Source organism: Panulirus ornatus, chromosome 4 (assembly GCF_036320965.1).
Source record: "Panulirus ornatus isolate Po-2019 chromosome 4, ASM3632096v1, whole genome shotgun sequence".
NCBI classification, from domain to species: domain Eukaryota; kingdom Metazoa; phylum Arthropoda; class Malacostraca; order Decapoda; family Palinuridae; genus Panulirus; species Panulirus ornatus.
The window spans coordinates 201,087-227,500 of record NC_092227.1 but is presented as its reverse complement, the minus strand read 5'-3'; the positions used below and the strand labels follow the sequence as shown (position 1 = coordinate 227,500).

The window sequence follows — 26,414 nt, the reverse complement described above, 5'->3', positions numbered from 1 at the left end:
GTCAGAGAAAATATTTCCCTACATCAATGTGTCCTTCTCACAGATCAGTGGAGATTGAAGTGTTCATTCTAAAAGCTTATTCTCTCTAGAAAATTCACATTCTTACATATGATTTAGCACGAAACATTCGCCGCTTGCTTACCTCTCAGCACATTTACTGATATATCTTCATTCATTTTGTCATTTTTGTACACATAATCTCCAAATATTTGCAGTCTCTAACTCTCTCCAAACCACTCACCTCTGAATCGCGCCTCATATCAGGATCTCTATTATCAACAGCGGCACCCTTAGTTTTTTGAGTCATTGTCACTACTCCGTCCGTTCTCATACGTCCTTCTAGTTTCTCACGCATTATCCTGCAGTTCCTCCTCTGTGTCACTCATACAACGATGTCATCCACATAAACGCTAATACTAAGAACTTTAATTTGTCCCCATGTAATTCTAAAGCCTACTCTAGTATAACCCATAATGTTATGATAGAATTGACAAAACACGAAAACATAAAAATGTTGTTCATGACAGCTACAAAGGTCAACCCCCGCCATCTGACCCTCCTTAATCACTCTCCCTTACAAGGGTTACAACCAGATAAGTAAACAGTGCTTGACCTAGAAAGACTGGTGTTCGACGGCGGGAATCAAGTATGATATTGGGATCTAAATTACTTTGTTAAGTATTGACAACAAATGAGGTGGACTGTTTCCACGAAACATGTGCCACATGTATAGAAAAATTACATGATAAATAAAATTGTATGAACTACTACTGAAGTGCGATTTCACCTTCATGCTATCATCACGGATAAGTATGATCATATACATATATATATATATATATATATATATATATATATATATATATATATGTATGTAAGACGAAGGTATTCGAGTACTTAGTATTCGAATAGTTGTTTCCTATTAGCCAGGCCCATAGCCTAGCGGTTAGCATTCCTGCCTCTTGCACAGGGGTCCCGGGTTCGATCCTGACTTTTGGAGGTTTGTATGATATATATATATATATATATATATATATATATATATATATATATATATATATATATATATATATATATATATATATATGTATGTATATAGGTTTGCGGTAGGGGGTGCGTGATGTCTCCATGGTTGTTTAATCTGTTTGTGGATGGGGTTGTTAGGGAGGTGAATGCAAGAGTTTTGGAAAGAGGGGCAAGTATGCAGTCTGTTGTGGATGAAAGAGCTTGGGAAGTGAGTCAGTTGTTGTTCGCTGATGGTACAGCTCTGGTGGCTCATTCGGGTGAGAAACTGCAGAAGCTGTTGACCGAGTTTGGTAAAGTGTGTGAAAGAAGAAATTTGAGAGTAAATGTGAATAAAAGCAAGGTTATTAGGTACCGTAGGGTTGAGGGACAAGTCAACTGGGAGGTAAGTTTGAATGGAGAAACACTGGAGGAAGTGAAGTGTTTTAGATATCTGGGAGTGGATATTGGCAGCGGATGGAACCATGGAAGCGGAAGTGAATCATAGGGTGGGAAGGGGCGAAAGTTCTGGGAGCGTTGAAAAATGTGTGGAAGTCGAGAACGTTATCTTGGAAAGCAAAAATGGGTATGTTTGAAGGAATAGTGGTTCCAACAATGTTGTATGGGTGCGAGGCGTGGGCTATAGATAGAGTTGTGCGCAGGAGGGTGGATGTGCTGGAAATGAGATGTTTGAGGATAATTGGTGGTGTGAGGTGTTTTGATCGAGTAAGTAATGAAAGGGTAAGAGAGATGTGTGGTAATAGAAAGAGTGTGGTTGAGAGAGCAGAAGAGGGTGTTTTGAAATGGTTTGGTCACATAGAGAGAATGAGTGAGGAAAGATTGACAAAGAGGATATATGCGTCAGAGGTGGAGGGAACGAGGAGAAGTGGGAGACCAAATTGGAGGTGAAAAGATAGAGTGAAAAAGATTTTGAGTGATCGGGGCCTGTGCATGCAGGAGGGTGAAAGGCGTGCAAGAAATAGAGTGAATTGGAACGATGTGGTATACCGGGGTCGACGTGCTGTCAATGGATTGAACCAGGGCATGTCAAGCGTCTGGGGTAAACCATGGAAAGTTTTGTGGGACCTGGATATGGAAAGGGAGCTGTGGTTTCAGTGCATTATACAAGACAGCTAGAGACTGAGTGTGAACGAATGTGGCCTTTGTTGTCTTTTCCTAGCGATACCTCGCTCACAGGCGGGGGGAGGGGGTTTTCATTTCATGTGTGGCGGGGTGGCGACGAGAATGGATAAAGGCAGACAGTATGAATTATGTACATTTGTATATATGTATATGTCTGTGTGTATATATATATGTATACGTTGAGATGTATAGGAATGTATATGTGCGTGAGTGGATGTGTATGTATATACTTGTGTATGTGGATGGGTTTGGCCATTCTTTCGTCTGTTTCCTTGCGCTACCTCGCTAACGCGGGAGACAGCGACAAAGTATAATAGATAAATAAAACAATATATATATATATATATATATATATATATATATATATATATATATATATATATATATATATATATATATATATATATATGTATATATATATATATATGTGTGTGTGTGTGTGTGTGTGTGTGTGTGTGTGTGTGTGTGTGTGTGTGGGTGTGATCTCGTAAAATTCTGAGTTTTTACTTAATACTTGCCTGTTGTATCATCATCTAGTATGCAGTCTAATTCCATTTTCATCTCATCCTACTCCGCTCCTCCCACTTTCCTCATATAGATCTTTTTTCTTCGCATCCTACAGATATAGACTGGTATACGTTCAATAACGTCCGTGAATTTTTCCTACTTACTGTTGAACGTGCTATAATCTCCATCACATATATTCAAGTCTGTCGCCTAAATGTTTTTATCTGTTATTCTCTTGTGTTACTTCCATTTGCGACCTCACCATAGTTTTCCCCATTTCTTTCAATCCCTTACGATGTATCTCTTTTCTTTCACTATACTTTCTATAAAAGAAATATCCAGGGACCACCTATCATCTATTGTCTGCACTACAGTGCTCTTACATTTGCATTAATATATTTCTGGATAGTGATGTGCTGCATAATGTCCATAGATTGTTTTCTGTAGACAAACTATGTCGCTTCTCTCCACTATCATATTTTCCTCGTAAATCAGATATCACAGCAAAACCTATCAATATTATTCCTCCTCGGTCTTGCCTTAGTCGTACCTTCTAGAGAGTTGATTTTCCCACCATCACTGAGCTACACTGATCACTGATCACTCTTGGCACATATGTCATAATCTGGGTTATTCTTATCGTCCCTGTCATAAACATAACCCATAGTTTCCTGGAAATAAAAATGAATCTTTCCAGAGTTTCCATTTACTCTTCACAAAGACACAGTCAAATCTTTTTCACCCAATCTGTTCTCCTTTACTATGTGAAAGACCACACCGTTCAGATATTACATCTTTCCTTTTCATCCTTCCCTTTCCATTTTGTCTTACGCAGACCTATCACATCCAGACTACTCTCACAAAATATTACTCAACTTTAACCCTCCCAACACTGGCCATCCAGGACCCTCACAATCCATAAACCAATCTAAAAAGTAGATTTTTTTTCTGTCTTATATATTGCTGACAGACTGAGACAGATTTCTGCCTCTCGTTCCAACCCTCAACTCACGTTCAAGGGTCCCATTTTTCCCCACACAAACACTATGCAACTTTTATTTTGTCTTCAAGTGAACTCTCTGGGTACCAGATGCACAAAAGAAAAAAATGAAAACTCTTTCGCAGTACTGATCTCATCATCCTGGAAGTTCGTAGAGGTGTATGGGAGACATGAGCGTATATATTGCGGTACCTGCATAAATATCGAAATTAACATATACACCTTTGATAATTTGGTACAATGTATTATTGATAATCAGAACAACAAATGACATTATATTGACTGACCTGTGTTGAACCTGTGTGTTTCCAAGGGCCCTTTCACCTTCCGAGGCCAGTCAGCTCGTTTCCCAGCCGTCACTGTGGGGAGAATATTAGATATGTTAGAAGAGGAAGGAATGAATGGTGTGGGATGACGGGAAACAGGTCCAAGGAGAGTGATTGTCGGCATAAGGGCCAGGGAGAATGACCGTCAATGTAAGGACCTGGGAGAATGGTTTCCGGCGGAAGGGCTGGGGAGAGCGAGTGTAGACAGAATGTTGGTAGATGGGCTGATATGCGATGTAAGGCGAAGCGATCAAACAACTTCCACATCATCTATATCTTCGTCTGTAGTGTGTGTGTGTGTGTAATAGAGAGAGAGAGAGAGAGAGAGAGAGAGAGAGAGAGAGAGAGAGAGAGAGAGAGAGAGAGAGAGAGAGAGAGAGAGAGAGAGAGAGAGAGAGAGAGAGAGAGAGAGAGAGAGAGAGAGAGAGAGAGAGTATCAATACCCATCACCAGACTGTATGAAAAGCCTCCACCTCTGTTTATTCAAAGACTGTTAACATTCCTTTCTAGGCAGCCCATGTTTAACTTGGTAATTCTTTTCATCCTATGGCAGCAGTGAACATAAACATATCATTATTATCAATGCTATTACAGTTCTTTATTGTATCATTAATATCGTTATCATTATTACTATTATCATTATCATTATTATTGCTATTATTGTTATCATTACTATCATTATTATCATTTTTATCATAATTATTATTATTATTATTATTATTATTATTATTATTATTATTATTATTATCATTATTATTATTATTATCATCATTATCATCATTATCATTATCATTAATGATTATTATTACTATTATCATTATCATTATTATCATTATTATCATTATTATTATCATTATTATTATTATTATTATTAATATCATTATCATTGATATTATCATTAATATTATTATCATCATTGTTGTCATCATTATCATTACTAGTACTAGTATTAGTATTGCTATTATCATTGTTTGGGAGGGAAATGGGAGATGTTTAAGAGTGTATAAGCAAAGTTCAGGGAAAATAAAGAAATATTTCCGGAGGTGAATGATATGTGGAAGACAAAAGAACAAATGGGAGCATCAGTGAGAAGAACAAGCAAGAGATTAGTAACAAATGAGGAAGAGGTGAAAAGAAAAAGATTTTTTCGACGTTCAGACGAACGTGTTAGATGACAGGTGGCAAAATTGGGTTGTTTGGGACACGGAGGTTAGCAGAGCGAGAGTCATGGCAAATAGTTTGGTGAGAAGAGAAAAATGTAGAGAAAGTCATAGGTAATGAAAGTTAAAGTATGGCAAAGTGGCTAGAGTGTATAGGATAGCGGTTGAATTTCTCAAAATAAAGGGTCACAGTGTCGTTGATTGGTTAGTCATGAGTTACAATATCTGTATGGTGATGAATGTGTCTGGTATGTTGCAAGGGAAAACGGTGATGGAAAAGTTGGCATCATGCAGAGAGCATCAGACAAGAGCGGCAAAGGATGTGTGATTCAAGGGTTATCTTAAAGAATTTCTTTGAGAAATATTAAGAAAAAGAGAAGGTTGAACATATCAGATTAATGGATCCAGAGAAAGCAAATGATAGTGTTGACAGAGACGCTATCTCGAATACGATAAGGGTATATGGTATAGGAGGAAAGCTACTGAAAGCGGTGAGGAGTTTCTAAGATTTGCTTTTTACGTTGAAGGATCCAGTTACTGACAAAAGTCCACATCAAGGTTTGGCCTTAATTAGAATATAGAGAGGATTATGAAAGGGAATAAGAACAGACAAAGGAAGATATTTACGAATTTGAAGAAAGTGGAAAACCTCTCTGAAAATGTGCGGCAGGTCATAGTTATTGGGAAAGACATAAGAAGGTAGCGAGTTCCAAAGCTTCGACATGTAGGGAAAGAAACAGTTATCCAAACGATCCCCTTTGAGTTGCCTACGGCCACACAGTAATGATGTGACACAGCAGCTTCCGGGTATTTCTTGGTTCAGCTAGTAGTGGGGGCACACAAGCACACAAGTCTGTGTGCGGGTAAGGAGGGAAAGGAGCAAGGTGTTCCAGGTGAAGCTGGGTCTGTATAAGGATCCATGATGTCACAATGGCTGTTTAATCTGTTTATAGATGGGATGATGAGAGAGGCAAATGCGATTATATTTTGTTAGAGAGATGTGGGTTTGAAGTCTGTTGAGGATAAGGGGGCGTAGTAGGTGAATCAAGTGCAGCTTAGCAGGGATGAGAAACAGTTCGATTTGGGTGTGAGTTTGTATGGAGAGAACTTGAAGGAAGTTGAATATTTCAGATACCTGGGAGTTGATATGGGAGCCAACAAAACTATGGGAGATGAAAGATAGGTGAGGGGGAGGGGTAAAGTCCTGGATGCATTGAGGAAATGCAATCTCTCTGCTTCTCCACCAGAACAGTTATCATAGTGATATCAATACCTTTAGCCAGCAACTCACTTACAGGGAATGTAGCATTGACTGGCCAGCCTGGTTACTTAGTTACTTGTAAACCTGTGGGGCACAGTGACACTTCCCATCACAAGGTTGTTTTGATCATAAAGACAAGTCTGTAGGTGAGGAGAGGGGATTGTACCTACACTACTTGACACAAAGAAGACTGACAAGCAACGCTCTCGTAAGTTGACAGTACCAACTGGACGACAGTTCCTCTGAATGAAAGTGTTTGTAGATAAGTATCTGATCTAATATCATATCAAAACTCTCCGATTCAATATTTACCTTAGTAGCAGTATTACTTAGCCCGTCAGACTAGTAATGCTTCTGACTACAGATGTCGAGACGGCTGAAGGTAAATGTAGAGCATGACTACCGAATAACAGCCATCCAGGTCACAGTGTCAGACCTTTCAGTTCTCGTGACACTAAATGTTAATTTGGTTATCATTACTATGAATGAGGGTCTTTTACCTAGAAATGAGTATCTCCTTAATAATGCTGAAGTTAGAGGAGAAAAGTTTGGTATAAGTGACCACCGACAAATTACTTTTAAGGTAGCTTTCAACACTACATTAAATGCTCGTCACTATGACAATTGCGAAATTTACCCGATTTTGAACGTGCAAATCTTAATGCTCTTTGCATTGCTTTTGCTAGGCAAATCTGGCATGATATGGTCAATGAAAATTACATAAACGTAGCTTGGAAAAGCTTCAGAACAACCAACACACGAGCCAATGAGTAGTGGAAAGGTCTATTTTTAAAACGAAGCCAATGTGGTAGAACGGCGAAATAATAAAGTACCTGTTGTCTAAGAGAGAAACTCATAAGAATCTCAGAGAATTCATAACAACAATGAAGGAAGAAGTTATGAAAATCTGCGTAGAGAAATTAAGAAAATCATACAACAAAGTATTGTGATGTGTAAATAAACCCTAAGGAATTTCACAGTTTTACAGTTATGTTAGAAGCAAGAAAATCGTTACTCAGTCAATAGATCAATTAGTTACGGAAAGGGGAATTTGCTTAAAGACAACGAAGCCATAGCAAAAATATTTATGATCGAAGATACAACCAATGTTTCGAATCCAATTTCGTTAATAGGGGAAGGGAACGTCCTTCAAAAAATTTACATAAAAGCCGAAGACATACCTTCAGTTTTATCCGAGAACATGAGACAAAAAAAAATGAGAAAGTTAAACCCTTGACTGCTATTTTCAATAAATTACTTCCTAGAGGAAAGTTCCAGGTGAATAGATGTCTACCAATGTAACATCGAGACATTAGCTTAACGAGTGTAGCTGGAAAACTCATGAAACCATCATTCAAGAGAGATTTGTAAATCATTTAGATGGCGACGTTTGATAAATGATTCTCTGCATGGTTTTCGACGAAATCGCTCATATCTGACAAATATGTTTGATTTCTTCTATGATATATCAAACATGTATGATGAAAGGAAAGCAGTTGCTGTTATTTATCTAGATTTTTAAAAAAGCTTTGGATGAGATTCCGCATCAAAAGTTACTAAAAAAATTGTCTCATGGCATTAATGGGGTTGTGCTTCAGTGGAGAGGAAATTGGTTGACTGGCAATAAACAAAGGGAGTGATTAACGGTCAGTCCTCAGAATGGTTAGACGTAGTAAGTGGGGTGCCACAAGGACAAGTCTTGGGACCGGTTCTCTTTTTCTTGCATTTTAATGATACTGATAATGGGTTGCATTGCAAGATATAACTCAATGATGATACAAAGCTGCGAAATAAATCTGCAAATGAGCTTGGTTGTCTTCAGCTTCAAACTGACATAGACAAAATGATAAACTTGGCTCATAAGTGGCAATAAATCTTAGTATCAAAATATCAGTAAGTGCAAAGGTTTACATATCAGTAGTAAAAACGAAAAGGCAAGCTACAGTATAAATTTTGTTGAACTGCAAAAGGAAAATAAGGAAAAAGACTTGGGTGTAAAAATCTCTGGCTACCTAAAGCCAAGTAAGCAGCGCACAGAAGCAGTGAAAAGAGCGAACAAAATTCTTGGATTCATGGGTCGGGCCTTCCAATTTAAGACCATGGAAATCATCCTTACACTTTACAATTCATTGGTTCGTCCACATCTTGAATATTTTTCTTTTAGACAGAATGGAGAGAGTACAGCATTGAGCTAGGAATTAGATTCCAGGATTGAGAAACAAATTCTACGCGATCAGATTAGATAACTTGGATATCTATCTTAGAAAACAAGGTTTAGAGTTGATCTACTACTAGTATTTTAGATTATGAAAGATTTTGCCAATCACGATCTATCAAGTTACTTGAGACTTGATTCGTCTGATTATATTCGTAGGAATGGATACACACTCGTGGGCAAACGATCTGTCAAGTAGAGTGATTAAAAACAGTACAATGAACATATTTGAAAATAGACTTTATAAATACTTTGCTTCATGTCTCCGACTTTCATTATTTGCGCTCCATAGTCACAGTGACAATTTGAAGGTTATCCTCTTTGAAGTATCAGTACGTTTTCTAATCTTACTACATTAACCCGTGAATTTTTGATACCTTCTATTACAAACAACCTCGAAAGAACACAGTTGTCTGCTGCTGTTCGAACACCTTTGTATTTCTTCGTATTTCCCTCGTAAGTTGGAAGGATTCTAGGAGAGTCCCCTTCAAAAGGATAGTTAACTGTCTCGAAGGATTCGAGATAAGCCAGAACTTGAGAAAGGTTAAACCTTTTTAGGAGTCCTGGAAAAGGTGTTGTCTTCAGAAGGGTAATGTATCTTGAGGAGAGCTGGGAGAGACGTGAACCTGAAGATGGTCATGTATCTTGTGGAATCCCAGGAGGGGCGTCAACTCCGAAGTGAATATGTATCTTGAAAAGTCCTAAGAGAGACATCAACCCTTAAAAAGTAACGTATCTAGAGAGACCACGGGAAAGACAGCAACCTGCTGGAAGTGTCATCCACAGCATCGTATATCGTCTCGAGGAGCCCTTGAAGTGTCATCATTTCTTAGGATGGTAATTCGTCCAAACTTAAGGGCAGTCAGCAGGCGATGTCGCTGTTGTACTTAGTAGCAAGTAATATATGCAAAAGTGAGTAACAGAACCCGAATCACTGAAAAGCGGCAGCAAACGTGAATTGGTTGCACCATGACGACTTCACCTTGTCAAGACAAGTCAAGAGTTGATAACTGTTAGTCACGTCAAGATACCGAGCATTAGCTTTGCCTAATATTTTGAAACTGGTTGAAGATAATTCTTTGAAACTGTCTGGGATACTTTTGAATAACCAAAAGGTATGCTTTCCCTCAATAATTTCCTATACAATATTTTGTCTCGAAGCTGTTTTCTGATATCTGCTGAATCAATACCTAGTGGATAAGGAAGTGGACACACGTCTGAGCCACGCAAAGAAAAATGACAAAAAGAAATCGATAAGTGACCGAGCAATAATACTGAAGCATTGGAAACGATGTCTGGTGCCGCCGCCAGCTGGGCCCGGGTGATAAAAGGAGCTTCTACCCTCCGCCGGCTTAACCATAAAAATGTAACTGACTCCTAACATCATTTTGGCTGCATAAGATTAGCTCCTTTAACTCTAAGTGATTTCCTCTGGACTATCCTGTCATTAATTAGTACATACCGTTTAAATGATAAGATGAAAAAGCATTTAATTGCAATGTCTGATCGTCAATGGAGAATTCATACCTCTAAGTTACCAAGCTCTTACGTAGAGGAGATAACGAGAGATGGAACAAGTTATGAAAGGTGACAATCTTCCATCCGACAATGATTATCATCACTAAAGAAGCTGGTACTTGCTCACCCACATGCTGAGCGTATCTGTACAAGAATTCAAATTTGACAAAACAGTGTATGGGTGTTTTTCAATGCTAGCAACATATAGGCGGAAGTTTTGATGAAATTTCTGAACTAAAGTATCTGTACTGGATATAGATCACCAGCCCACCTATGGAACAATATCGCTTTATATATGCTAGTCATTGATGACCATCTGAAAGTATATTGCAAAAAATGTGTCTGTGGAATATTACAAATTCTTTTCAGTTTTGCCACAGACAGGAGATTAGAAACCAAAACATACACATATGCGCTACACAGAAAGGTGACGAGAATGTGAGGGATAAAATGTTCAGGTTTAAGTACATTCTCATATGCCGACGGTCCACAGGTGCATATGTTAGTTTGGCACGGTTGTTGACGTTGCACAGATGATGGGGATATTTGAGATCTCCAGCTGCGTTAAAGTTCTCTGGACATTATCATCAAAACTGGCTAAAGGGTTAGTATCACTCATTAAGATGCTGCCTATCATCACAGTGAAATGCTATAACACCTTTACCACTCAGTGACTTTCGAATGACCTCGCGTATGTCCTGAGTGACCTGAACTGAAGCTCTCGATCGCCTCACAACTTTAACTCTCGCGATGCAGCACCAGACCATAAACCACAGCGGTGGAGGGAACATACTTTTTGAAACTTTTAATTAAATGTTCATTTTTCTGCTTTTGCCAGCTAAGACGTCCTAAGATCCATAAATCAGATTTACAAAAATTAAAAGGTTTCATTTACTACTTAGTATACACTGTGGATAGCCTGCACGTTACCACTTAATATACACTGAGAATAATGCACGTACACGTTACCACTTAGTATACATTGAAGATAATGCACGTACACGTTACCACTTAGTATACACTGAAGATAATGCACATACACGTTACCACTTAGTATACACTGAAGATAATGTACATACACATTACCACTTAGTATATAACCAAGATGAGAAAAAAGGAGAGATATGCAGTATGTTTGAGGAAAGGAACCTGGATGTTTTGGCTCTGAGTGAAAGGAAGCATAAGGGTAAAGGGGAAGAGTGGTTTGGGAATGTCTTGGGAGGAGAGTCAGGGGTTAGTGAGAGGACAAGAGCAAAGGAAGGAGTAGCACTACTCCTGAAACAGGAGTTGTATATTTAGTATACAGTGAGGGTAATGTACACGTTACCTCTTAGTATACACTGAGGGTAATGTACGTACACGTTACCACTACTATAGACTAAGGATAATGAACACGTTACCATTTATTACCACCCTAGTACACACTGGGGGTAAAGTATGTGCATGTTACCACTTAGTACACACTAAGGGTAATGTGCAAAACCTCTCACTAGCATACCCCGTCACCCCTTCACCCCCCCCCCCCCGAAACTCACAAGCATACTTGATCATACCTACCTCTCTAGCATACCCCGTCAAGCCTCCTTAATCATCATAATCCCTCACTCCCACCAACATACTTCATTATCTGTCTTTTAACAGGATATTCCTTTCTAACTCTTTAATCAGCATATTCTCACGTCTTTATTTAGTATATTCCTTACCTCCTCTCACTAGCATACTCCTTTATTTTCCTCTCACTAACACACCCATTCCCTTCTCTCTCACAGGCACAACGCGAAACATGCGGTCATATTCACTAAAAACAACCTTTTTTTCTACTCTTTACATTGATACAGTTTGCTCATAAACAGTGAGAACGTACTAGTTAATGAAGGTAATCCACAACTCTAACCTTTTAGAGAAAAGGAAGAAACAGAAAACTCGTACAGAACATTACTTGCAAATATAGAGATAAATGAAAAAAGATGAATGCTTTGTGTAGTAGGAAAGCAAGAGACATGACGGTACATGATTCTGATGGCCATACTTTAGCTGAGCAAAACAAAACAAAATTTGTCACCTCAAATGTGTTCAGAAGGACTATATGAACCTTCAATACGAGGTAGGCGAAACTCTCCCGTCGAGAATATTCTTGTATTACCTTCAGTTTTCAAGGTGTGCAAGGTTTTTCAGTAAGAAAAGTTGAGATCACCCAGAACCCAAAGAAACTGTCTAAATCCAGAACTAATGCAAACAACTGTAACTCATTCTATCTGGAGCACAGATTGATGAATGAGTGAATGTCATATCTTGCAAGACATCTCCCCAAACTGTACTCTGAATATATTATATTGGCATGGCAGTAATTGAAGACCTTATGATACAATAGAACTAAAATGGAAAATATGTAACGAATACATTGGAGAAAACAACAGAAACTACGATTTCTCAAAATTCTTCGTCACTACCAACTAATGGAAGAACATCTACAAATGTACCTGATCACACTGGTTGTACTGCATACATAGGTTTAAGGCTGTGGCTCCAAACGACCAGATCAGTCGGAGAATTGTATGATGTTCGTTACTTGTACCCAAAAACGAGTCTTGCGTTCAGAGCCCAGACTCTAAAATCAATGAAAGGTACACATGATTAATATTTTCAGTTTAACACGATTGAAATTCCATAACCTCTGATCCTGGCTGGAAAAATGTTTGCAATTCCCAATCATTATTTCAATACTGACAATACTATGATATCTGCTTCCGTTCCTCAATCTTCCCATATCACACAAATTCCTCTGTGCTCCCATGAATAACCCTTTCTCACCAACCAAGTGCTGAGCACGCAGACAACGTCCCTGTCATGCCCCAACACTGACCGCTCAGATCCTTGCTACTGTAACACAACTTTATCTCTGTTTTATTCCTCGCCTCTGTCTTCTCCTGTTACATCTGTGACATCTCTTCTCAGTTTTCTTCATATCACATCACTCTTTCTACGAGGAATTATATTTCCCTGTGTAGCTTGAGTTTCCAAGCTTCTCGTCAACAGCTTGTTTGCTCTCTCTCTCTCTCCTCTCTCTCTCTCTCTCTCTCTCTCTCTCTCTCTCTCTCTCTCTCTCTCTCTCTCTCTCTCTCTCTCTCTCTCTCTCTCTCTCTCTCTCGTAGCCTATCTGGAACAACACAGCCTGATCAATAATACACAACATGGTTTTAGAACACGCAGATCATGACTTACAAGCCTCCTTGAATTTCATCATAATTTTTTCAATACCCACGACAAGACAAAAGCAATAGATATAATATTTCTGGACTTCCAGAAACCATTTGATAAAGTTCCCCATGTTATTTTGATGCAGAAAGTCTGAGCCCTGGGGATTACTAGTTGCATAGGAAATTGGATAGACACCTGGTTACGTGATGAGATGTAGAGTCGTAGTGAAGGTGAATCATCACCGTGGTCACCCGATAATTGGCCTATACCTTTCATCATATGGATTAACGATACAGATGTAGGGCTGAATAACCTAGTGCAATATTGCAAATGACACAAAGATCCGCAATGCCATACAAATTGAAGATAGGCTAAGATATAAGAGGATCGACATAAGATCGCTGAATGATCTAGTATATGGCAAATGCCATTTAACGTCAGTCAGTTGTTACAAGTAGGAAACTTTAACAAAAAAATCAATCATGAACTGATGGGCAACACTATAAAGGACACTCTTAGAGTGAGAGATCCAAGAGTCACTGTATCCAGTACCTTCAAATTCTCAGAGCACTGCAATAAAGCTGCCAAGAAAGCAAATAGGATGTTAGGATTATTAACAGAAAATTTATGTGCAAAAGCAAAGATATCATATTGCCACTATAATAAGTCTAGTTAGACCACACATAGAATATGCAGTGCAGTTTTGGGCTCCCACTTAAGCAAGGATATTCTTAGATTGGGAGCAGTGTAGCGACGATCAACTAAATTGATACCTTCCTTGTGTAACACACCATATGAGGAGAGACTGCAAGGATTAAATTTGACTCCCTAAGCAAGAGGCACTTCTGGGGCAAATCAATAGTTTTCATTTACAGTAGCGCCAGCATTATCGACCAGAGAAATGGACTGACTGTACGAAATATCGCTTTACCCACGACATTATTGATGCATGGAATAAGCTCCTAGAAAATGTTGTTCAGATCAACACCCTTAATATCTTCAAATTTAGGTATGATCATCACTTGTCACTCTACGGTGCTGAATGATTCATTTAGTGTCATTATAACGTAACGGTATATCATGTTACCCTCTCAACTACTGATATTTCCCAGGTACTGCTGCGGTAATATACCAACAATGAGTATCCCTTGTCACCTGCTTTGAGAGACTTAATGAGAATCATTGTGTCATTCTTCAACATCAGGAATGATATAGGCATGGTCAGTCGAGAGGCTGCAGCACTAGTTTATCCTTCCTATTGCCATTATAACAAAAAGTGAAGGAATACAAGTCGTTGGAGATAGAACGCATGACATATTCATGCTCATTCTAACTTATGACTCATCAATATTTCCTTGAGGCAATTCGATCCTGCAAGATATCTTTTCTACTTGTTTTCCGTCTGGTTTCTACCGCAGGGAGTGGAAGGTGAGGACAGAGCCTTTGCTTTGCAGTCCTTTCTTTCTACTGCTTTTAAGGGGACTCCATTCCTAATTTTTTCGTGTTAAAGCCAGATCACCTTCTTTGGGCCCTAAGTGGGTGTATTCTGACTATCTATGTACCTCTGTGGAATTCTTCTCTCTCTCTCTCTCTCTCTCTCTCTCTCTCTCTCTCTCTCTCTCTCTCTCTCTCTCTCTCTCTCTCTCTCTCTCTGCAAATGAGTGGGAGATGTATAAAAGAAAGCGGCAGGAGGTCAAGAGAAAGGTGCAAGAGGTGAAAAAGAGGGCAAATGAGAGTTGGGGTGAGAGAGTATCATTAAATCTAAGGGAGAATAAAAAGATGTTTTGGAAGGAGGTAAATAAAGTGCGTAAGACAAGGGAACAAATGGGAACTTCAGTGAAGGGGGCTAATGGGGAGGAGATAACAAGTAGTGGTGATGTGAGAAGGAGATGGAGTGAATATTTTGAAGGTTTGTTGAATGTGTTTGATGACAGAGTGGCAGATATTGGGTGTTTTGGTCGAGGTGGTGTGCAAAGTGAGAAGGTTAGGGAAAATGATTTGGTAAACAGAGAAGAGGTAGTAAAACTTTCTAAAAGGGGAAACAGAAGAAGGAGTCACGCGGGGAGTGCTCATCCTCCTCGAAGGCTCAGATTGGGGTGTCTAAATGTGTGTGGATGTAACCAAGATGAGAAAAAAGGAGAGATAGGTAGTATGTTTGAGGAAAGGAACCTGGATGTTTTGGCTTTGAGTTAAACGAAGCTCAAGGGTAAAGGGGAAGAGTGGTTTGGGAATGTCTTGGGAGTAAAGTCAGGGGTTAGTGAGAGGACAAGAGCAAGGGAAGGAGTAGCACTACCCCTGAAACAGGAGTGGTGGGAGTATGTGATAGAGTGTAAGAAAGTAAACTCTAGATTCATATGGGTAAAACTGAAAGTGGATGGAGAGAGATGGGTGATTATTGGTGCATATGCACTTGGGCATGAGAAGAAATCATGAGAGGCAAGTGTTTTGGGAGCAGCTGAATGAGTGTGTTAGTGGTTTTGATGCACGAGACCGGGTTATAGTGATGGGTGATTTGAATGCAAAGGTGAGTAATGTGGCAGTTGAGGGATTAATTGGTACACATCGAGTGTTCAGTGTTGTAAATAGAAATGGTGAAGAGCGTGTAGATTTATGATCGGGAATACCTGGTTTAAAAAGTGAGATATACATAACTATACGTATGTAAGTAGGAGAGATGGCCAGAGAGCGTTATTGGATTACGTGTTAATTGATAAGCGCTCGAAAGAGAGACTTTTGGATGTTAATGTGCTGAGAGGTGCAACTGGAGGGATGTCTGATCATTATCTTGTGGAGGCGAAGGTGAAGATTTGTAGAGGTTTTCAGAAAAGAAGAGAGCATTGTTGGGGTGAAGAGAGTGGTGAGAGTGAACTTGGGAAGGAGACTTGTGTGAGGAAGTACCAGGAGAGACTGAGTACAGAATGGAAAAAGGTGAGAACAAAGGAGGTAAGGGGAGTGGGGGAGGAATGGGAAGTATTTAAGGAAGCAGTGATGCCTTGCGCAAAAGATGGTTGTGGCATGAGAAGTGTAGGAGGTGGGCAGATTAGAAAGGGTAATGAGTGGTGGGATGAAGAAGTAAGATCATTACTGAAAGAGAAGAGAGAGGCATTTCGACGATTTTTTGCAGGGAAATAATTCAAATGACTAGGAGATGTGTAAAAGAAAGAGGCAGTAGGTCAAGAGGAGGGTGCAAGAGGTGAAAAAGAGGGCAAATGAGAGTTGGGGTGAGAGAGTACCATTAAATTTAAGGTAGAATAAAAAGAAGTTTTGGAAGGAGGTAAATAAAGTGCGTAAGACAAGAGAACAAATGGGAACTTCAGTGAAGGGAGCTAATGGGGAGGTGATGACAAGTAGTGGTGATGTGAGGAGATGGAGTGAGTCTTTTGAAGGTTTGTTGAATGTGTTTGCTGATAGAGTGGCATATATAGGGTGTTTTGGTCGAGATGGTGTGCAAAGCGAGAGGTTTAGGGTGGTTGATTTGGTAAACAGAGAAGAGGTAGTAAAAGCTTTGCGGAAGATGAAAGCCGTCAAGGCAGCGGGTTAGGATGGCATTGCAGTGGAATCTAGTAAAAAAAGGGGGTGACTGCATAGTTGACTGGTTGGTAAGGTTATTTCATGAATGTATGATTCATGGTGAGGTGCCTGAGGATTGGCGGAATGCTTGCATAGTGCCATTGTACAAAGGCAAAGGGGACAAAGGTGAGTGCTCAAATTACAGAGGTATAAGTTTGTTGAGTATTCCTGGTAAATTATATGGAGGGTATTGATTGAGAGGGTGAAGGCATGTACAGAGCATCAGATTGGGGAAGAGCAGTGTTGTTTCAGAAGTGGTAGAGGATCAGGTGAATCAGGTGTTTGCTTTGAAAAATGTATGTGAGAAATACTTAGAAAAGCAAATGGATTTGTATGTAGCATTTATGAATCTGGAAAAGGCATATGATAGAGTTGATAGAGATGCTCTGTGGAAGGTATTAAGAATATATGGTGCGGGAGGCAAGTTGTTAGAAGCAGTGAAAAGTTTTTATCGAGGTTGGGTTGGACAGGGGTATCAAGGTCAGAGTGAAGATGAGGGTGTGGTGAGATGGCCTTAGACCTGACCCTCATGGGTCAGATGAAAAGCCGATGATGTCGAGTGTGTAGCGATGTTGCTTCATGCCGTAAAGAGCATTGCGGACGTAGTGAAGATGTGATTGTCGCGAGTAAAAGGAAGATGGCTTTGTACTGGATTAAAAGAATCTAGGCTTATTGAGGGTTTATGGAAGAGGCATTTGACAGTATCTCCCTTCATAGTGAACATGGTGCTGAGTGATAGTGCTAAGGAAAATATGTTTGTTTGCCAGCAAATATTAGCGTTTCTAGTCTTATATTTTTCCAACAATTTTCACCCTAATCCTAATATATGACTAGAGCGCAAAGTTCAAGTCAGACACCAATGGTGTTGACGGTGTAGTGAAGATGTTTTTGTCAAAGGTAAAAGGAAGAAACATTGATTAAGTTTAAAGTGAAGATACATTTCATAAGTTTGAATGCACTTAGGTTTATCAGGGGCGTAATGAAAACGTACCTGGCAGTCTCTCCCTCCATAGCGAGCATGATAGTAAGTAATGATGCGGAGGGATACTTCAATCGCTCAAGAACGGAACGCTCCAGGTGTAGGGATAGCCAGACCATTCCGTACGTAGGGTAGTCAGTGCACTCACTACGTAATGTTGGCCAGAGTACACCGTGTGTACGGATGGCTAGGAAACTCTGTATGTGAGGAAGACCAAAACATTCCATGTGTATAGGAGGCCAGAACACTCTAATATAGACGCAAAAAGTGTCAGTGTGGACGGAAGTGAGAGCTATGACTGGTACCGAACATTCATTCACGGCCGTTTCTCTACCCACCAAATCCAAAAACATGGCTGGACACTCGCTCTAATGACAAACCAAAGATTGCCATTTTCTTCTCCTCTTTATTACCTCCATCTTTATATCAGTGAAGGTCTTTTCTTCACCAATTAGCTCATTATACCATGGATCAGTTTCTTTAGTTGCTTGGAGCTTGAGATACCAATGGCCAGGCGAGAGAGTGGTCAGCCAGTGAAGGTTAGCGTAGTGGTCAGCTGGAGAGTGATCGAAGAAATGAAAGAGGAGAAACAGAGAAAAAATCAGGTTTCGATGTAGCTGAACACTTGCCTTCAAAAAGAGACAGGTGAGGGATGATAAAGAGATGATTTTCGCTAGAGAATCTATCATACTAACAAATATGTTGGTATGATTGATAGTTAAAAAGAGAAACCTGCCTGGATGTCATGGTATAACAAACCCATTAGATCATTTAAAGTTCTAATAATCAAACTAATGGTGTCTACTGTCCAAATGTCTTAGTGTTTTCGAGTCGCATAAGAGCCATTACTACAGCTGTTGATGATGCCTCTGTAATTCGCTCATAATGCATTCGCACCGCATATCAGAAATGAAAATGCAAACGTTGAAAAATAAGCGTCATGAAAAACCTGAGTAATATCATTTCTTGTTTATGAATTTGAAAATCATATCGAATAAGCCTAACACAAAAAATCATATTCTTCTCTCCTTCCATTATTACTCAACTTATCATCTTATCGAACTATGAAACATGTGCCACCCCTGACGCTTTTGTGCGATTTGCTCTTTCCATTTCCTCCTCAAGATAATCTTTATAAAAGAATATTTGATTTTTTTTTATTTGTACAACTCTATTGCTTTACTTCCTTCATTACACTACCTTGTGTTTACCCTGCTCCACCACACTCTGTAAACCCAGCACACTTGTTTACGTGTTTATCTTAACCCATTACCCTTTTTTTACCTAATCCCACTGACAGTTTGAGTCAGCCCTTCATGTTTATCTTCATTAGCGTATCACCCTTCACTTGTCTTAGCTACCCCTCTTTTGTTTGGCTGAGACTACCAGCTTTTGTTTGCTTAATCCTACCCCTTTGTTTGCATTAGACCACCACTCGTTGCTCACCTTAATCCACCACTCTTTGCTTGCTTTAGCCCACTACATTTTGTGTGTCCTTGACTAACAATTTCCTTTTTTCCCCACACCCCATCAACCTTTACTTCCCTCAAGCCAAGACCTTCTATTAATTTTCCATGAATTTTCCCTAATCCCACTTTCTGTTAGCTGTTCTTGCCAGTACAGCCACAGGTCCCTGTTGTGCCGCTTCTTCCATCAGTGTTTGTTAATAATCAGAAACTGCAGCATCATTGATGGTAGTGCAATTATGCACTAGAATTTCCGGTTGTGAGTGATACTCTAAATTAAGTTTAGAGCTCTGAAATAGTCTGTACAGCATCTCTCTCTCTCTTTCTCTCTCTCTCTCTCTCTCTCTCTCTCTCTCTCTCTCTCTCTCTCTCTCTCTCTCTCTCTCTCTCTCTCTCTCTCTCTCTCTCTCTCTCTCTCTCTCTCATATATATATATATATATATATATATATATATATATATATATATATATATATATATATATATATATATATATATATATATATATAAATATATATATATATATATATATATATATTTTTTTTTTTTTTTTTTTTTTATACTTTGTCGCTGTCTCCCGCGTTTGCGAGGTAGCGCAAGGAAACAGACGAAAGAAATGGCCCAACCCCCCCCCCCCATACACATGTACATACACACGTCCACACACGCAAATATACATACCTACACAGCTTTCCATGGTTTACCCCAGACGCTTCACATGCCTTGATTCACTCCACTGACAGCACGTCAACCCCTGTATACCACATCGCTCCAATTCACTCTATTCCTTGCCCTCCTTACACCCTCCTGCATGTTCAGGCCCCGATCACACAAAATCTTTTTCACTCCATCTTTCCACCTCCAATTTGGTCTCCCTCTTCTCCTCGTTCCCTCCACCTCCGACATATATATCCTCTTGGTCAATCTTTCCTCACTCATTCTCTCCATGTGCCCAAACCATTTCAAAACACCCTCTTCTGCTCTCTCAACCACGCTCTTTTTATTTCCACACATCTCTCTTACCCTTACGTTACTTACTCGATCAAACCACCTCACACCACACATTGTCCTCAAACATGTCATTTCCAGCACATCCATCCTCCTGCGCACAACTCTATCCATAGCCCACGCCTCGCAACCATACAACATTGTTGGAACCACTATTCCTTCAAACATACCCATTTTTGCTTTCAGAGATAATGTTCTCGACTTCCACACATTTTTCAAGGCTCCCAAAATTTTCGCCCCCTCCCCCACCCTATGATCCACTTCCGCTTCCATGGTTCCATCCGCTGACAGATCCACTCCCAGATATCTAAAACACTTCACTTCCTCCAGTTTTTCTCCATTCAAACTCACCTCCCAATTGACTTGACCCTCAACCCTACTGTACCTAATAACCTTGCTCTTATTCACATTTACTCTTAACTTTCTTCTTCCACACACTTTACCAAACTCAGTCACCAGCTTCTGCAGTTTCTCACATGAATCAGCCACCAGCGCTGTATCATCAGCGAACAACAACTGACTCACTTCCCAAGCTCTCTCATCCCCAACAGACTTCATACTTGCCCCTCTTTCCAGGACTCTTGCATTTACCTCCCTAACAACCCCATCCATAAACAAATTAAACAACCATGGAGACATCACACACCCCTGCCGCAAACCTACATTCACTGAGAACCAATCACTTTCCTCTCTTCCTACACGTACACATGCCTTACATCCTCGATAAAAACTTTTCACTGCTTCTAACAACTTGCCTCCCACACCATATATTCTTAATACCTTCCACAGAGCATCTCTATCAACTCTATCATATGCCTTCTCCAGATCCATAAATGCTACATACAAATCCAAATAAAAATAGATAAATATATATATATATATATATATATATATATATATATATATATATATATAAATATATATATATATATATATATATATATATATATATATATATATATATATATATATATATATATATATATATATTTATGCATATATATATATATATATATATATATATATATATATATATATATATATATATATATATATATATATTTATCTATTTTTATTTATTATTTTGCTTTGTCACTGTCTCCCGCGCTAGCGAGGTAGCGCAAGGAAACAGACGAAAGAATGGCTCAACCCACCCACATACACATGTATATACATACACGTCCACCCACGCACATATACATACCTATAAATCTCAACGTATACATATATATACACACACAGACATATACATATATACACATGTACATAATTCATAGTGTCTGCCTTTATTCATTCCCATCGCCACCCCGCCACACATGAAATAACAACCCCCTCCCCCCGCATGTGCGCGAGGTGGTGCTAGGAAAAGACAACAAAGGCCACATTCGTTCATACTCAGTCTCTAGCTGTCATGTAATAATGCACCGAAACCACAGCTCCCTTTCCCCATCCAGGCCCCACAGAACTTTCCATGGTTTACCTCAGACGCTTCACATGCCCTGGTTCAATCCATTGACAGCACGTCGACCCCGGTATGACACATCGATCCAGTTCACTCTATTCCTTGCACGCCTTTCACCCTTCTGCATGTTCAGGCCCCGATCACTCAAAATCTTTTTCACTCTATCTTTCCACCTCCAATTTGGTCTCCCACTTCTCCTCGTTCCCTCCATATCTGATACATATATCCTCTTTGTCAATCTTTCCTCACTCATTCTCTCCATGTGACCAAACCATTTCAAAACACCCTCTTCTGCTCTCTCAACCACACTCTTTTTATTACCACACATCTCTCTTACCCTTACATTACTTACTCGACCAAACCACCTCACACCACATATTGTCCTCAAACATCTCATTTCCAGCACATCCACCCTCCTGCGCACAACTCTATCCATAGCTCACGCCTCGCAAACATATAACATTGTTGGAACCACTATTCCTTCAAACATACCCATTTTTGTTTTCCGCGATAATGTTCTCGACTTCCACACATTCTTCAACGCTACCAGAACTTTCGCCCCTTCCCCAATCCTATGATTCACTTCCGCTTCCATGGTTCCATCCGCTGCCAAATCCACTCCTAGATATCTAAAACACTTCACTTCCTCCAGTTTTTCTCCATTCAAACTTACCTCCCAGTTGACTTGACCCTCAACCCTACTGTACCTAATAACCTTGCTCTTATTCACATTTACTCTCAACTTTCTTCTTTCACACACTTTACCAAACTCAGTAACCACCTTCTGCAGTTTCTCACATGAATCAGCCACCAACGCTGTCTCATCAGCGAACAACAACTGACTCACTTCCCAAGCTTTCTCATCCACAACAGACTGCATGCTTGCCCCTCTTTCCAAAACCCTTGTATTCACTTCTCTAACAACCCCATCCATAAACAAATTAAACAACCATGGAGACATCACACGCCCCTCCTGTAAACCGACATTCACTGGGAACCAGCCACTTTCCTCTCTTCGCACTCGTACACATGCCTTATATCCTCGATAAAAGCTTTTCACTGCTTCTAGCAACTTACGTCCTACACCATATACTTTTAATACCTTCCACAAAGCATCTCTATCAACTCTATCATATGCCTTCTACAGATCTATGCATGCTACATAAAAATCCATTTGTTTGTCTAAGTATTTCTTACATACATTCTTTAAAGCAAACATCTGAGCCACACATCCTCTACAACTTCTGAAACCACACTGCTCTTCCCCAATCTGATTGTCTGCACATACCTTGACCCTCTCACTCAATACCCTCCCATATAATTTTCCAGGAATACTATGTATATACATATATATATATATATATATATATATATATATATATATATATATATATATATATATATATATATATATATATATATCAATTTATTTATCTATATTCATTTTGCTTTGTCGCTGTCTCTCCCATTTGCGAGGTAGCGCAAGGAAACAGACGACAGAAATGGCCCAACCCACCCCCATACACATGTATATACATACACGTCCACACACGCAAATATACATACCTATACATCTCAATGTACACATATATAAATACACACACAAACATATATATATATATATATATATATATATATATATATATATATATATATATATATATATATATATATATATATATATATATATATATATATATATATATATATATATATACACATGTACATAATCCATACTCTATCAACATATATATATATATATATACATATTTATTCCCTCAAAGGCCCAGTCCTCTGTTCTTAACGCCACCTCGCTAACGCGGGAAATGGCGAATAGTATGAAAATAAAATATATATATATATATACATATATATATGTTGGGGTGAAGAGGGTGGTGAGAGTAAGTGAGCTTGGGAAGGAGACTTGTGTGAGGAAGTACCAGGAGAGACTGAGTACAGAATGGAAAAAGGTGAGAACAATGGAAGTAAGGGGAGTGGGGGAGGAATGGGATGTATTTAGGGAATCAGTGATGGATTGCGCAAAAGATGCTTGTGGCATGAGAAGAGTGGGAGGTGGGTTGATTAGAAAGGGTAGTGAGTGGTGGGATGAAAAAGTAAGAGTATTAGTGAAAGAGAAGAGAGAGGCATTTTGACGATTTTTGCAGGGAAAAAATGAAATTGAGTGAGAGATATATAAAAGAAAGAGACAGGAGGTCAAGAGAAAGGTGCAAGAGGTGAAAAAAAGGGCAAATGAGAGTTGCGGTGAGAGAGTATCATTAAATTTTAGGGAGAATAAAAAGATGTTCTGGAAGGAGGTAAATAAAGTGCGTAAGACAAGGGAGCAAATGGGAACTTCAGTGAAGGGCGCAAATGGGGAGGTGATAACAAGTAGTGGTGATGTGAGAAGGAGATGGAGTGAGTATTTTGAAGGTTTGTTGAATGTGTTTGATGATAGAGTGGCAGATATAGGGTGTTTTGGTCGAGGTGGTGTGCAAAGTGAGAGGGTTGGGGAAAATGATTTGGTAAACAGAGAAGAGGTAGTAAAAGCTTTGCGGAAGATGAAAGCCGGCAAGGCAGCAGGTTTGGATGGTATTGCAGTGGAATTTATTAAAAAAGGGGGTGACTGTATTGTTGACTGGTTGGTAAGGTTATTTAATGTATGTATGACTCATGGTGAGGTGCCTGAGGATTGGCGGAATGCGTGCATAGTGCCATTGTACAAAGGCAAAGGGGATAAGAGTGAGTGCTCAAATTACAGAGGTATAAGTTTGTTGAGTATTCCTGGTAAATTATATGGGAGGATATTGATTGAGAGGGTGAAGGCATGTACAGAGCATCAGATTGGGGAAGAGCAGTGTGGTTTCAGAAGTGGTAGAGGATGTGTGGATCAGGTGTTTGCTTTGAAGAATGTGTGTGAGAAATACTTAGAAAAGCAAATGGATTTGTATGGAGCATTTATGGATCTGGAGAAGGCATATGATAGAGTTGATAGAGATGCTCTGTGGAAGGTATTAAGAATAAATGGTGTGGGAGGCAAGTTGTTAGAAGCAGTGAAAAGCTTATATCGAGGATGTAAGGCATGTGTACGTGTAGGAAGAGAGGAAAGTGATTGGTTCTCAGTGAATGTAGGTTTGCGGCAGGGGTGTGTGATGTCTCCATGGTTGTTTAATTTGTTTATGGATGGGGTTGTTAGGGAGGTGAATGCAAGAGTTTTGGAAAGAGGGGCAAGTATGAAGTCTGTTGGGGATGAGAGAGCTTGGGAAGTGAGTCAGTTGTTGTTCGCTGATGATACAGCGCTGGTGGCTGATTCATGTGAGAAACTGCAGAAGCTGGTGACTGAGTTTGGTAAAGTGTGTGAAAGAAGAAAGTTAAGAGTAAATGTGAATAAGAGCAAGGTTATTAGGTACAGTAGGGTTGAGGGTCAAGTCAATTGGGAGGTGAGTTTGAATGGAGAAAAACTGGAGGAAGTGAAGTGTTTTAGATATCTGGGAGTGGATCTGGCAGCGGATGGAACCATGGAAGCAGAAGTGGATCATAGGGTGGGGGAGGGGACGAAAATTCTGGGAGCCTTGAAGAATGTGTGGAAGTCGAGAACATTATCTCGGAAAGCAAAAATGGGTATGTTTGAAGGAATAGTGGTTCCAACAATGTTGTATGGTTGCGAGGCGTGGGCTATGGATAGAGTTGTGCGCAGGAGGATGGATGTGCTGGAAACGAGATGTTTGAGGACAATGTGTGGTGTGAGGTGGTTTGATCGAGTAAGTAACGTAAGGGTAAGAGAGATGTGTGGAAATAAAAAGAACGTGGTTTAGAGAGCAGAAGAGGGTGTTTTGAAATGGTTTGGGCACATGGAGAGAATGAGTGAGGAAAGATTGACCAAGAGGATATATGTGTCGAAGGTGGAAGGAACGAGGAGAAGTGGGAGACCAAATTGGAGGTGGAAAGATGGAGTGAAAAAGATTTTGTGTGATCGGGGCCTGAACATGCAGGAGGGTGAAAGGAGGGCAAGGAACAGAGTGAATTGGATCGATGTGGTATACCGGGGTTGACGTGCTGTCAGTGGATTGAATCAAGGCATGTGAAGCGTCTGGGGTAAACCATGGAAAGCTGTGTAGGTATGTATATTTGCGTGTGTGGAGGTATGTATATACATGTGTATTGGGGTGGGTTGGGCCATTTCTTTCGTCTGTTTCCTTGCGCTACCTCGCAAACGCGGGAGACAGCGACAAAGCAAAAATAAAAAAAATAAAAAATATATATATATATATAAATATATATATATATATATATATATATATATTTATATATATATATATATATATATATATATATATATATATATATATATATATATATATATATATATATATATATATATATATATATATATAGTATGATGTATTATGATTATGATATGAACATATATTTCTTCTTATTTTTGTACTGTTATAGCAGTTTCAGGCATCAGTGGGATAGCGACAGTGGAATAATGATTCTCCCTACAAATTAGGAAAACACAATAGAAAGTCAGAGGGAATAGTTAACATCTTTCTTAGCCATGGGCATTAGTAGTAGACCTAAATTGATGAACTTGGTATA

At 39.4% G+C, this 26,414-nt stretch overlaps 1 protein-coding gene across 1 annotated transcript in view; it reads right to left on the bottom strand.

Moving 5' to 3' along the window:
• Positions 1–26,414, bottom strand: part of LOC139764928 (zwei Ig domain protein zig-8-like) — a 128,369-nt gene that overhangs the window by 41,408 nt on the left and 60,547 nt on the right. Inside the window, exon 2 of the mRNA XM_071692009.1 lies at positions 3,940–4,011. Coding sequence (XP_071548110.1) covers positions 3,940–4,011 — 72 coding nt within the window. The remainder of the gene's footprint in view (positions 1–3,939; positions 4,012–26,414) is intronic.